This window comes from Dama dama, chromosome 16, assembly GCF_033118175.1.
Source record: "Dama dama isolate Ldn47 chromosome 16, ASM3311817v1, whole genome shotgun sequence".
In the NCBI taxonomy this organism is placed as follows: Eukaryota; Metazoa; Chordata; class Mammalia; order Artiodactyla; family Cervidae; genus Dama; species Dama dama.
Window position 1 is genome coordinate 29,734,308 of NC_083696.1, and position 15,256 is coordinate 29,749,563.

At 40.7% G+C, this 15,256-nt stretch overlaps 1 protein-coding gene across 6 annotated transcripts in view; it reads right to left on the bottom strand.

The window, feature by feature from the left end:
* Nucleotides 1–15,256, bottom strand: part of AOPEP (aminopeptidase O (putative)) — a 393,408-nt gene that overhangs the window by 121,194 nt on the left and 256,958 nt on the right. For all 6 annotated transcript variants that reach the window (XM_061163690.1, XM_061163696.1, XM_061163694.1 and 3 more), the window contains 2 exons: nucleotides 5,652–5,754; nucleotides 4,904–5,011 (listed from right to left, as the gene is read on the bottom strand). In XM_061163690.1, the coding sequence (XP_061019673.1) occupies nucleotides 4,904–5,011; nucleotides 5,652–5,754 (211 nt within the window). The remainder of the gene's footprint in view (nucleotides 1–4,903; nucleotides 5,012–5,651; nucleotides 5,755–15,256) is intronic.

The window sequence follows — 15,256 nt, forward strand, 5'->3', positions numbered from 1 at the left end:
GATGGACAGGGAAGCCTGGTGTGCTGCAGTCCATGGGGTCGCAAAGAGTTGGACATGACTGAGTGACTGAACTGAATAAGAACATAAATTCAATAAAATGAAAGCTCAAAGACAAGATGACAAAACGATAAAAGGAGAGGAAGAGATTTCAAAGCAAAGGGAATAAATTAGGGACCAAAATAATACCACCATAGGAACATTAATAAAATGGAAACATCAAGAAAAAGAATAGCCATTAAAGAAAAATAATAATACTGTTATAATAACATTAATAATAAAAATAATACTGCTTGAGATAAACATATTCTGTGAAGAACAAAAAGACAAAAGCAAATAACTAGAAAATAACATGTATGGAGGACAATGATGATATGACAAAGATAACCAGTAACCTTGAAATTCAGAATACTGTAAGGGAAAAAAAATGAATGTGTTCAAAGATACAATTAAGATAATTTACTGAAACAAGGAGGAATAGATGTTGAGTCTAAAGATGCAGTGTTTTCCAGGAAAAAAGCAAAACAAATCTGATGCAGACTCATGAACACCAAGTCACTGTGGATTAAATTAATAAACATCAAAGGTAAAGAATTCTTCTGTCATCTGAGTGGCATAAAGAGGATAAGACAGACTGATTTTAAAAGTTTCAACAGCAGTATTTAATGCCGGAAGGCAGTTGAGCAACAGCCACAATGTTCTGAGGAGATGAAAATATGACCCAAGAATATTATACCCAGCCAGTTTGTAATTCAAATATAAAGGCAACAGGCAAACATTCTCAAGCAACTTGAACTTCAACTTAACAACAAAATTTAGCCAAGAAAGTGTTGAATCAAAAGAAAGGATTCATAAATATAGAAGCAGGGTAAAATGACTGTTAGTGAATAATGAAATCCTTTAAATACAGAACTAGGACTATACAACTGTGAAAATTACAGTAAAATCACATACTATAAATGATATAAACATGAACTATGTAAAAATATTAATTAAGGAAAATCTAGAACCAGGGAAAAAGTAGTTGAAACATAACTACTGGTTTCCTCATCTTTTATATTAATGTTAATATATGAGAATAAATTGATACTTTCTAAAATTAAGATATATATCTAAAGAGGAAAAAACTAACAATTTCAACCCCTTAAAGATTTTTTGTAATTGTGTTTCTTAACTGTAGAAGAATCTCTTAGGAAATGATCTCTCATATTTATCTTAAGCTCAAGAAAGTCTTTTATATTCAATTTAGTTTCTTTTTCATGTGTTAAATTCAAGTAAAATAAAATTTAAAACATATTTTCATTAAAAGCACATAGTTTATTTTTATAAAACTATTTCTAAATATATCTATCTACCAATGTGTGTACGATCAGGCACGTAGGAAATGGCAACCCACTCCAGTATTCTTGTCTGGAAAAACCCCATGGACAGAGGAGCCTGGTAGGCTTAGTCCACGGGGTTGCAAAGAATTGGGCACTACTGAGCAACTGAACACACACAGACACACAGACACACACACAACATATATTTCTATATATGTTCTATATATGAAAGATAGAAATGGAGAAAAGAAATGCAACTTCTAGAATGATGTTCACCTACTCTTAATTTTAAGTATTTGTGGACGGTGAGATTTTGAATGATATCTACATTCATTGTACTTTTCTGTGTTGCTTATTAAATTTTTTATAATGAGTATGTGTCAGTTGAAAGAGCAATAATTTCCAAACTTACTGTGGGACTGGCAGAAGGACAGAAATAGAGATCAACAGAATTTAGAATTGAGAGACCAGAAATAAACTCTTACGTTTACTGATTTTCAACAAGGATGCCAAGACAATTCAATGGAGGGAAGGACTAGTGTTTTTAACAAAAATGGAAGGGAGACAGCTGGATATTCACACAAAAAACCATGAAGCTGAGCCATCCACCTTACACCATATACAAAAATTAACTCAAAATGGGTAGGAGACCTAACTATAAGAAATAGAATGACTAAGCTCTTAGAACAAACATAGGAGTAAATTTTTAATTAGGCAAGAAAATATTTTTAAGTCATATATCTGATAAGGAACTTGAATCTAGAATATATACTCATAACTCAATAATAAAAGACAACCCAAACAAAAAATCAGAAAAGGATCTCAATAGACATCCTAGGGCTTCCCAGGTGGTACTAGTGGGTAAAGAACCTGACTGCAAATGCAGGAGATGTAAGAGCCACAAGTTCAGTCCCTGGGTGGGGAAGATCCCCTGGAGGAGGGCATCGCAATCCACTGCATTATTCTTGCCTGGAGAATCCCACAGATAGAAGAGCCTGGTGGGCTACAGTGCATAGGGTTGCAAAGAGTCGGATACGACTGAAGCAACTTAGCATATATGCAGACATTTCTCCAAAAAAGATATACAAATGTCCCATAAGTCCATGAAAAAATCCTCAACATAGTACAATAAAAATGCAAATTAAAACCACAGTGTAATTCACATCCACCATGATGGCTATTATCAAAAAATAAAATGACAAGTGTCAGTAAGGATGTGGAGAAATTAGAACCCTTGTGCATTGCTGGTGAGAATGCAAAATAATGTAGCCCTTGTGGAAAAACAGTATGGCAGTTACTAAAAAAATTAAATCAGTGTATAATGTAGCAACTCCACTTCTAGGTATATTTTCAAAGGAACTGAAAGCAGGGACTCAAACAGATATTTGTACACTAATGTTCATAGCAACATTATTCACAAGAGCCAAGAGGGGTAATTATTGGATGAGAGGATAAACCAAATGTAGTATATGTATACTACGGAAATATTGATTCTTAAAAAGGAATTAAGGGAATTAATTCCCTGGCGATCCAATGGTGAGGACTCTGTGCTTTCACTGCCAAGGGCTCAGGTTCAGTCCGTGGTTGGAGAGCTAAGATCCCACAAGCTATGTGATGCGATCTAAATAAATAAAAACAAATAGGAAGAAAATTTCGAAACATGCTATACAACAGGGAGGAAACCGGAAGGCATTTTGTTAACTCAAATAATCCAGATATAAAAGGACAAATATTATATTATTCCATTTGCATGAGGTGTCTATAATAGTCAAACTCAGAGACAGAAAATAGAATGGTGGTTGCTAGGGGCTGGGGGGAGGGAAGAATGTGGAGTTATTTTTTAATGGATACAAGTTTCATTTGGGGAAGATTAAAATGTTCTGGAGATACATGATGGTGATAGTTGACAACAATGTGAACGTACTTAATGCATTAACTATACACTTAAAAATGGTTTAAATGATAATTTTCTTATGTATATTTCATCACAATTTAAGAGGTTAGAAAGTAAAATTAAAAAAAAGAAATGAAGTACTGATACATGCTACAACATGAACCTTGAAAATATGTTAAATGAAAGAAGCCAGTCACACAAGGCCACATATCATATAACTCCATTTATACGGAATGTCCAGAGCAGGCAAATCCGTAGAGACAGAAAGTGGGTGAGTGGTTGTGTACAACTTGGGGGGAGGTGGAAATTGGGCAGTGACTGCTAATAGGTGTTGTATTTCTTTTGGGGTGATAATAATGTTCTGGAATTAGATAGCAGTGATGGTTGTACAATGTTATAAATATGCTAAAAACCACTGACTGGTACACTTTAAAAGGGTGAATTTTATGGTATGTGAATTGTATCTCAATAACACTGTTATGAAAAAACAATAAAGCTATAATTCAAAAGAGTTAAACAAAAGTAAAATGGAAAGTTTGGTAGACGGAGCACCAACTGTTCCATGGAAAGCTGTTATGAGAATGGTCGTGGTAAACCTAACGCACTCCTTCAACTCTGTAGTATCTTGGTGAGAAGAGGTTTGGGTTGCTCAGTCCCCCAACCATATAAGACTCCTGAGCCAGTTTTCAAGCTCCCTTTCCTAGCACATCTTTAGAAATATGCCCCCATTATCTCAACCAAAGAAAACAGTGTGGAGACACGGAACAGCTATCTAGTCGTGTTACACTCAAGCTATTCCTTGCATGTGTGTTTGGCTTATACATGCACATCGTTTGTATCTAACATTGTGCACAATTTGACATCAAAACTGTATATGAGCACAACGTCACACACACACACACACACACAAACACAACCGTCTAATCTGTGCTGAGACTGCATCCTTGATTCTCCATCAGCCACGAGTGCTGTTTTCAGCGCCTCTGCCTCTTTGTTAACTTTCTCGCTATGTGCAGCTCGGCCTGACACCTGGCTAAACTGACAGAGTCTCTCTCTGATAGGCCAGGCTGTCTAAATATTTCAGTGTATCTTGTTTTTAATCTATTTAACAAATACATATGGTGCACATACTGTGTGTGAATCATATACTAAGGACCAGTGAAATGAAGAGCATGGTCTGGCCCCGTCGAGCTGACACACGAATGGAAGGGAGAGAAAAGAAATGAATCCGGAAAGGAAAATATAATTATGAGGAATGGTGATGGCAATGCAGACAATGAAAAAGGGCAGAGGGTAGAGAAGAACAGGGTGGACACATTTCTGTTCAGCAAGAGGGACTCTGGGATGGTGGTGTTGAAGCTAAGACAGAGGACGAGAAGGCGCCAACCTTGCAAAACTCATTCCAGGTGGAGGAGACAGTGGGAATCGCTTTGTTTTTGGTTTTCAAGTTCACTTCAGGTGCAACTACCCACAGCACTGTGCACATAGGACAGTTCTGGGTTACAGTATGTCCTAAAAGACCGGGTGATGACCCTCCCAGAAACACTCTGTGTCCACTTCATTAACTTCCTATTTTTCCTATTGCACTGAAACGTAAATCTTTTCCCTACTTTTTAATACACAATCTAGTTACCACATGCCACACCCTCTCCAGCTGTATATCATGGACTCAAGAGGACTCACTAATTACCTGAGAAAGAATCAGCTGCCCATGAAAAGTGTGCACAAACTTCCTTAAAAATGAAAAATAGGTGTCCTCTCCAAGTCTTTTGGCAAGGAACCGGAGAAGGAAATAGCCCTAGAAGAAAGGAAGGAGAAAAAAAGATGCCCATCACGGTTCATCAGAAAAATACTTACAAAATCAACTCTAAGTTACCCACCAGCACGTTATGTTCACCTAGAAAGTTTGGACTGCCCTGTCCCAGGCGCCCTTTGCATTGTTACTAGCAGGGCTGGGTTTGGAACTTAAGGATCAACTACTCTGTTTCAACTCATCTGCCACTGTCTCATTTACCTTCAGCTTACATGAGACCTGGATGTCTATTACGGGCCAATAGGGAAAAGGGGCCCAGCTCCTCTCTCCTTTAGCTATCAGAAAAGGATTTTACAAATTAAAATACTGGAAAAAAAAATCACTCCGGTCTTCTAGTGGGAACCTGACAGCAATTTTAAGATTCTGCTCTTCAAGGCTGACGTGAAGCAGGAAGAAGGGAGATCCAGGGAAGGGAACAGTTCACCTTCCTTTGATTCATGCTTCATGCTGGGCGTGAAATGCTTTAACTGGTGGACGATCAGAATCTGCTCAATCAAATGTCATTTACAATGTTGACGGTATGTTTGTTTTGCCCCAACCATGTTACTAACCTTCACTGTTCACATGTAAAATCTAAAAAGTCCTGCACCATAATAACTGGCTTCTGTCACTCAGAGACACTTACCTTTAAGTAATGAACCTGCATGAAGACCTTCTCCGGATTAAGCCCGTGTCTGATGACAGACGATCCTGAGTCACTCACATGGCCAGTTTTTTCTTTATTGGGTCTGAAATGATGCAGTAAAATTTTCTTTAAGTGTAGCATATTCTTAACTACTTGGACCACAATATTGCCTTATTTCTTCTTTACAGAGTTGCCCAACAGTGTCAATTCTATTCAATAGTGCCAGGTAGAATTTTAAATGGTTTATGTTATAAATTCATATACTGAACAAGGAGGGACTTATATTTTGGGTTGGCAACCCGAGGTTGGCTATTGGCAATATTTTACATCACCTTATCCAAGATTAAAGCTTGCCAGACCCTCAAGGAATCTAAGTTCCAATATGAATCATTTAAGAAACTATACACTTTTCTTTTGGTGGGAATGTTGGACTGGGAAATGCAGTGGAAAATGTAGCCTTGCTTGGAAGAGTAAAGAACTTATATATTCCAAAAAATTCTGAAAGCCCCAATGTTATCCACTTCTCTTGATTTGCATTTAGTAATTAAGGCTCCTTTCAGAAATATTTGTACTCTGAAGCCATTTTAGAATCACAAGAACAAAACAAGAAGAGGCATAGAGGCCCAGGTTTTTTGAACAGAGAGAGACATTAGTAATCACATACTTTAACCTCCTCATTTCACAAAGGACGGAAATGGGCACACAGCAATTAAGTCCGTATCCAAGGTCTCACAGCTTGTTTTGATTCATGGGGACATTAAGGATTGAAACCAGTCTTCTTATTATCCATCAGAGTGTTTTCCATTAAGCTCTATGGTTTTAAATATTCTAAAGAATTTCCTTAATAAAATATAATTGTGTTACAGTGACAATTCAACAACTAAATTCAAAGTAAGTGACAAAGCATTTACAGCTTTTAGCTGTTCGCCAACCAGTCTCTTATCGGACAAACTCTGAAGAGCATGTGCTGGGGCGAGGGGAAGGCAAGGGTTGACAAGAGGGCTGGCTCGTCAGAAAGGCAAGAGGTTATTTTTACTTTTAGTTATATATTTATTTTCTGTTGTTTTAAAATTTATTTTATCGACATAGAGTTGACTTATAATGTGTGTTAATGTCTGCTATATAGCAAAGTGATTCAGTTATACACATATATACATTTTTTTCATATTCTTTTCCACTATGGTTTATTACAGGATATTGAATATAGTTCCCTATGCTATACAACAGGACCTTGTTGTTTATCCATTCTATAGATAACAGTTTGCACTTACTGATCCCAAACTCCCAGTTCCTCCCTCCCTACTCTCCTTGGCAACCACAAGTCTGTTCTCTGTATCTGTGAGTCTTTCTGTTTCATAGATAAGTTCACTTGTGTCACACTTGAGATTCTGCATGTAAGTTATATTATATGGTATTTGTCTTTCTTTCTGACTTACCTCACTTAGTATAATAATCTCTAGTTGCATCCATGTTGCTGCAAATGGCATTATTATTTCATCTTTTATGGCTGAGTAGTATTTCACTGTATATATACAGAGGGGTTATTTTTAAAAGCTAGTTGATCTTACAAAGTGTACTGTCTTTGGAATCTGAAAGACTTAGTGTTGACTCTCAAACCTACTACTTACTACCTGTTACTTACTAGCAGGTAACTTAAATTCTCTAATCCTCAATTTATTGAGTTGCAAAAATGGGAACAACTTTACCTATCTCCCCAGTTTGGGATCAGTAGGTGCAAACTATTATCTATAGAATGGATAAACAACAAGGTCCTATGTGGGGAATAATTGAAATAATATATGAAAAGCCCTTCGTGAGGGCAAGGGATACAGAAATCACTCAATAACTTAATAAAACTTTCTAAAGTCATTAGCAGTAAATCTTGCTGAATTCAAGGTTGGTCATCGGACATTAGAGGCAGTAGATTCCAATGGTTCATCCCCTTAATCCTCTGTGCCCACCGACACAAACACGGAGGGGTGTTGGACCTGAACCGCAGTGCCTAAAGATGACCCAACTTGCCAAACTAGTCCCTTCGCAGTGTGCTCTAGCTGCCAAGCAAAGAACCCATGATTAAGTCTCTGCCGAATATTCTAATTCATTATCCCAGCAGACACAAGGCTCAGAACCAGCAGATGCCTAAAGAGAAACGATGATGACCAGCCACTAGAGCTAACGTGCATAGTTTGAATTTTTCTACTTGATTCCTAGACATGACCATACTTGCAGGAATAACTATTTAGTCCCTTTCATCTTCATTTAAGACTCCGCTGAAAAGCATTAGCTTTATTCCTGCTCTCAAGTTTGTCCTGGAGTTGAATGTTTATTCTGTAAAGATAGCCATGCTGGCTTTGCTAGGAAAGCCCACCAGTCAGAGCCTTGGGGGGAAGGAAGACTTCTCAGAGTCAGCCTGAATTCAAATCAGCTTTTCCAGCCCTGAGACAGACAGAGTTGTTTCTTTTGCCCTTGAGCCCTGAATGGAGACTGTTAGTAGGGGAGAACACTGGAAGACCAACCTAAATCTCTGCTCCAAAGGCTGGCTTCCAGGCTTAAGTTTCAAATGATGACTTTAGTTGGCACTTTTTTCCTTTGACTAAAAACGTCCTTTCAGGAAGCACTGCTCTCTTACTCTCCTCTTCCACCCTCTCCAAGTGTTCCAAGAAAATGCTTTTATGCTGAGAGCATCCAAGGCAAACGTACAAGTCCCCAAGAGATTCCTTTTAAAGTAGACATGGTGCTGGAGAGAGCCGTTCCCAGGCGAGCTTTGTGAGAAATCAAAGTGGGTGGATTTATGAGGAAAAGATACTCCACGAATGGAAAAGGGGTGACTTCCACGTCTGTGCTACCCTTGTTCTCATAATACCACTTACTCCAAGTCTGTGCAGGGAGACAAAGCAGACAGAGAGAGCAGGAAACAAATGAACTACCACGACCTACAGTAACACATGAGTCTCACAGATGAATGAAGCATCACGCCCCAAAAGACTATGGCCTGTAGCCTGCCAGGCTCCTCTGTCCATGAGATTCGACAGGCTACATACAAATGTACAACTCCAGTTAAGTGAAGTCAAAGAACATGTAAAACAGATCTATAAGGATACAGATCAGAATAATGGTTACCTTCGGGAGGGAGTATTAATAGAGTAGGGAAATTACAGAAAAGTTTCTGGGAATGTGGGAATATTCTATGTTAATCTGAGTGGGGCTTTAATGAAGATAAATAGCAAAAATCTACTGAGCCATCTAGAAACATCTGTGCACTCTAGTGTATATGTATTTCAATAAAAAAGTTAAGAAAAAAATAGATGCACATGAAATGGTACACATTTTGTGAAAATTAAATGGACTTAGCCCAGAAAAGAGACTTTGCTGTTCATGTGCCATGAACACATGATTCGGGTTAACTAAGCTCTCTACACCTAAGGACCAGTTAAACAAAAAAATTTTAATGACATTATAAGAGGCATTAAGAACTGTGGCAAATACAGTTGGCCTAATCTACTCCTATTCTCATCTATCTTCTTCACTGCCACTTGTATAATTAAGTCTGAAAAGTTAAACACTCACTTTCCAAGTGTCCTTGCAGTTACCGAGAATCAGAAGACACAGTTCAGGACATTGAGAAAAAAACCAATGTCTGCTGCGGTTGTAGTTAGGTTTTGGGAAAGCTTTTGCTTTCCTTACTAAAGGGGAAATATCCCCCAAACATGGTGGATGGAACTGCAGCTGCCACTTTGCAACCATGAGGCAGCAAATCAACATGCAGTGGAGGCTAGGATGGAATGAAAGAAGGTAAACAGTCTTTAATAGTATCATCCAGTTGCTAGCCAGCCCAAGACTACCTGCCTTCACACTTACTGTAAGAGAAAGGAACTCCCATTTGTTTGTAAGTCAACATTGCTTGACTATTCTATTAGTTGAAGCCAGATTCATTCCTAATGGATGGAGAATTGAACTAATACTAATAGCTACCATTCCTGTTTATCTCCTTGTGCTAGGTACTCTGCCAAGCTTTTTATGTATATGTACTTGTACCCTCACAAGAACATAATGGGGTAGGTACTGTGACGATGTCCATTTAAAAGTGGAGGAAAACAAGGCCTGGAGACAACCAAAGCTAGTAGTGGCAGAAGTGAGGCTGGAACCCAGGTCCATGGAACACCGAAGTCCTTGCTGCTTTCTGAGGCCCCCACCTCAATTGTGCCAAATACTAAGTGGAGAATCTTTGACAACATATTTCCTCTCCCTGAAGCTCAATTTTCTCACCTGTAAAGAGTGTGATGAGGCTCAGATAATGTAAAAGCACTTTGTAACATAAAAGTGTTAAGCATCTCTTCAACATTTTACACCAGTGTTTATTTCCTTGGCTGGAACACATGGAATGTGAGAGATCAAGTTACCAAGGTCGTTTGGGCTTAAATGCCCTTGGTTTCTGTTGTACCTGGCACCGAATGTAACAACCGAGATTGGCACGACCTTCCCCTGTCCACCTCCTTCCTTTTCCACTCACTCTCAGAAGCAATATGGACATTTAAAAAGCTGTCCGATGATGGTGATATTTGATACATGATTGGATTGGGAATCAAATCTCCTGAAGAAAGAACCAATTCTGCAGGACGATTGCCAATGGTGGGATTTGAGAAAAGGCCTCTGAAAGGTGCTCAAGCGTGTCAGCTTGGGTCTCAACACCTACTGCTCTGCCACAGCCCAGACAGGCCGTCTGCCAGCACTCTCCGTCTTGTACTTCTTGGCATGGAAGTGACAGCCACAACACAGCTTCATCTGTAAACCTGCTACTGCGGTGCTTCAGCCAGGGACGAAGCATCCCAGAATTGAGACAGAAAGGGGTTGATCAGCATCCCGACATCCCTGCTCCATCAGTGGCAGCTGCCCCACAGGTGCCTGATGGTCTGGTGGCAGGGCATCACTCACCCTGACGTAGTGGATGAAGTTAAATACCACCTTTGTGAAGACCCCTGGAGAATTCTGAGCCCCAAATACACACGTGACATCTCCCAGGGAAGCAGCTAATACACTGGTTAAGAATCTTGACTCTGCCACTTACATGCCATGTAATCTTGAGTGAGTCAGGCAACACCACGACTCACTTAAGCCCAGTTTCCATCTGTAAAAAGGGGGCAGTGATAGTGACTGTGGCTGCTGCAGTGTCTAAAAGCGCTTAGCCAGAGTGCCTGTTGGCATTTTGTAAGCCCAGTATGCATGCGTGCATGCTGTCGCTTCAGTCGTGTCCAACTCTTTGCGACCCTATGGACTGTAGCCAGCCAGGCTTCTCTGTCCATTGGATTCTCCAGGCAAGAATACTGGAGTGGGTTGCCATGACTTCCTCCAGGGGATCTTCCCGACCTAGGGATGGAACTCATGCCTCTTACGTCTCCTGCACTGGCACGTGGGTTCTTTACCACAATCATCACCTGGGAAGCCCAAGCACAATATAAATAAAGCTAAGGTGGCTCAGAGGTAAAGAATCTGTCTGCAATGCAGGAGCTGTAGGAGGTGTAGGTTCGATCTCTGGGTCGGGAAGCTCCCTTGGAGGAGGGCACAGCAACCCTCTCCAGTATTCTTGCCTGCAGAACCCCATGGACAGAGGAGTCTGGCGGGCTACAGTCCACGGGGTCGTAAAGAGTTGACATGACTGAAGTGACTTAGCACGCGTGCATAGTCTCATCATAGTGAATACTGATTGTGCCAGCTAAGCCTTCCTCTGACAGGCAAAGATATTAGAAAGACATCACCCTATAGTCACATGTGTACAACGCTATTATTGAGGGAAGCAGGGGAAAGGAAACACAGGAACTCTATTATTTTAGTAGTTATTCGCACATCTAAAATTATTTGAAAATAAAAATTAAAAAAGAATTGACAAGGCACATAAATGCAGTCCCACGCCTTCTCTTCATGTTAGTTAATCTTAGTTGCTCAGTCGTGTCTGACTCTTTGCAACCCTGTGGACTGTAGCCCACCAGGCTCCTCTGTCCATGGGATTCTCCAGGCAAGAATACTGGAGCGGGGTGCCATTTCCTTCTCCAGGGGATCTTCCCGATCCAAGGACTGAACTTGCATTTCTTATATCTCCTGCATTGGCGGGCAGGTTCTTTACCACTAGTGCCACCTGTGCAGACACCCCTGATTTGGAGTGTAAACCCTCCTGTGGCTGATCTGTAAGCCTGCTCCTTGCTGTATCATCATCAGAAAACAAACTGGGAAAAAAAATTCAAGTATTGCTTAAAATTCTAGTAAGCTAGGTCTGGGCATATTCCTGACACTCTCTGCCCCCCCACACCCACAACCCAGTACAGTCTATACCACTCTGTGAAGAGATTAATAAAATTCTGGGTGAAAAATGGCGGCAGAATGATTGAAAGTATAGGAATTAAATGGTCCTCTCATTTGTTTTTGCAACAATTTTTCCATCTATAAAATGTGCTGCATAATGAACGCTCGCTACTGCCTTGCCTTTGGACAGTGTTACCAAAGAGGATAGGACAAAAGTTTGTGCACACCTTTAACTAATGAAGTTGTACCGTGTCAAAGCTACTAGTGTTTGGCAAGTTTGATTATCTGTGTGTTTTTCACAGTGGATTTAACAGCTACCCAGCATGAAGGTTTTTTCCCATCAGGGACCATTATCCTATAGCAGACACAGCAGGCTACCACGCCAGTGTTGAAAAAGGCAATTGATAAAATGATTTAAGACAGAAAGAGGCACCTCTCCAGGGAGCCACAGGAAAGTGAAGAAGGTATATTCTGTCCCTTGAGGGTGAAAGAAGCCAGTGATTGGTACATAGAGCAGGAGAGGTCAGCTGCTGATGAGGGCGATGAGAAAAGACTCTGTAGTTAGCAGAACTGTGGAAAACACAAAAAACTCCACACATTTTGATAAGCAGGGCAGGGAAATGAAAGAAAAAACTTAGAAAAGCAGGAAGTAATGAGCATTAATAAAAAACCAAAATAGTCCTTGAGTTTTGAATGGCCATAAATCAGAAATTCCTTTCTAAGAATGAAATCCCCCGAATGGATTAATACAATTAGTCTGCGCAGTATATCATCATATTCAGCACACCAAGTGGTAATTTGCACTGTTTTCAAAGGAGACAAAGAAGCAAATGAGCAAAGTGTGCCCAGGATAAGGGGGTGTTGTAAGAGGGCATGTACAAAAGAGGAAAGGGGGGATGCTGGAGGATGCTATCTACAAGAGCTGGGAAGCTGGAAATTTGTTGCCAGAAAGGCAGACATTCCGAATGAGTTCGTGCTAAGGGAGAATCCCCAGGACAATAAAAAGGGCTTTTGCAGCAATGTTTAGAGCCTAAAGAAAACCAAGTGTTAAGAGGTGACAGGATGAATAGAACTACTTGACTCCCACTTTGCTTCAAACTTTCTGCCAGGAGAATAAATTACAAGCTATACATGGTAGAACAAGCATTGTTATGTGGGAACTAATGTTTCATATTTGAGAACTGATTCTTGGTGTCAGTGGACAGGGTGACTTCACCATTTACAGAAGTTCTGACTCCAGGCCAGGTGAGAGGCATGCCACAGCTCAGAAAGCTTTCCACCTGCAATCACAGGCCTCTGGAAGCATCAAATCATGGAGACAATGGGAAGGGGATGATGGAGATAGACAAATGTCATTCCGATTTTGCAAAGGAAGATGGAATAAGAGGAAGGGAAGCAAAGTCTGTGACTGTGTATCAAACAGATAGCTTGTGGGCAGTTAGAAAATGATGGGCTGCAAGGAGGTAGCATGGGATCTTGAGGGCAACTACCAGAAATTCACTGTGGGTATCAGCATCCTGACTACTCTAAGGCAGCTGGCAGGATGGAGGTAGTGGTGAGCACATGGTGGCTGTTTCAGAGCTTTGAAGAGGTTAAAAAACAGAACCTCAAGGCTGCTGATTAATTACTTGCTATAACTGGGAGGGAGTCCTTCCAAGGAATGATGACTTACTGGCTTAATAAATTTGCAAATGAGTTGAGTATGGAAGTCTAAGTGGTTGGCTGATAGCATCTACAGTAAAGAACAGAAACCACAGGCTGGAATGAAGATCCAAAATTAATAAAATACCAGTCAAGAAGGACAAAGAAGCTTTTAAAAATATTTAACTATGAAGAAGATTTGGTATATTAAATTGTCTATAAACTCAACAGGCAGCAAGAGGTGATGTGGCTTTCCAAAACAATAAACAAGTAATAGGTGAGATCAATAGGAGCAAGGAGAATTAACAGGGAGTCCTGCTAGGGATAGGGGCAGACAGCAGGGAGAGAGGACTCTGGAGCCAGACTCGCCTCTGCTTTCATCCTGGCTCCACCACTTCCTAGAGGTAGGAAGGTAGTCAGTTGCTATACTCATGCTGTTTCCTCACTCATCAAATGGGGAGGAAGACGGTACTGGTACCTAGAGCCATTTTGAGGACTAAATAAGTGTATGTAGAGTGCTTAGCATAGTGTTTAGCACATCAGAAGCACTCAATGAATGTAACTAAGGAAAAAAAAAAAGCATAGTGATTGGAATGGTAAGACTGCCCTGAGGTGTATAATACCAGGTTTAAAAATGGAATATGTTCAATACTTTGGCCACCTGATGCGAAGAGCTGACTCATTGGAAAAGACCCTAATGCTGGGAAAGATTGAAGGCAGGAGAAGAGGGCGACAGAGGATGAGATGGTTGGATGGCATCACTGATTCAATGGACATGAACTTGGGCAAACCCCCAGGAGACAGTGAGGGACAGGGAAGCCTGGCATGCTGCAGTCGATGGGGTCATGAAGAGTCGGACACAACTTGGTGACTGAACAACAACAAAAATGGTCTACATGTGAGTGCCTTCAACTAACTCTATTAATACCTGTCCTTTCTTTTCTGAGTTATCCAGATGAAGGGAAGCAATAATAGTTTCAGTGCACTCTTCACAGGTGTAACCTCAAATAGAGTGCGGTATTCAGCTCAGGTGTCCACTGGAGAAGGCCATTGTCAACAAAGAGAACAGCTAAGAACCACACTCAAGGAGGGAAGTGTTCTCCCAACCCTGTGACCTAGTGACGAGAAAAGGAAAGACCACGGCCTTCAGATACATGGATTGTTTGGGGGAGAATGGGCAAATCCTGTGCAACTCTGGAGATGAGGGCTAAGAGGACAGACTATATATGGAGGCAGGCTCCAGCTTAAGCTAAGGAAGGCTGTTCCAACACAAGCAGTTCCCACAGGAGCAGTGAGGACAGAATCCTCGGAATACTCAGGTAGAAGCTGGGTGGCTGTCAGGGAGATAGAAGGTTAGGCAAAAGCACTTCTAAGGTCCTTTCTGACCTAACAGTCTATGATTTTATGAGGTAAGAAAGCCCAGAGTATATTTAAGCTGCAGCATTTAGAAGTAAAACATTATTCCTCGAGTACAATGGAGTTAGTAGGTTTGCTAGGCAGCCTTGGTGGTGGTGGTGGTTTAGTCACTCAGTCATGTCCAACTCTTGTGACCCCATGGACTGTATCCCGCCAGGCTCCTCTGTCCATGGGATTCTCCAGGCAAGAATGCTGGAGTGGGTTGCCATTTTCTTCTCCAGGGAATCTTCCCAACTCAGGAATAGAACCCTGGT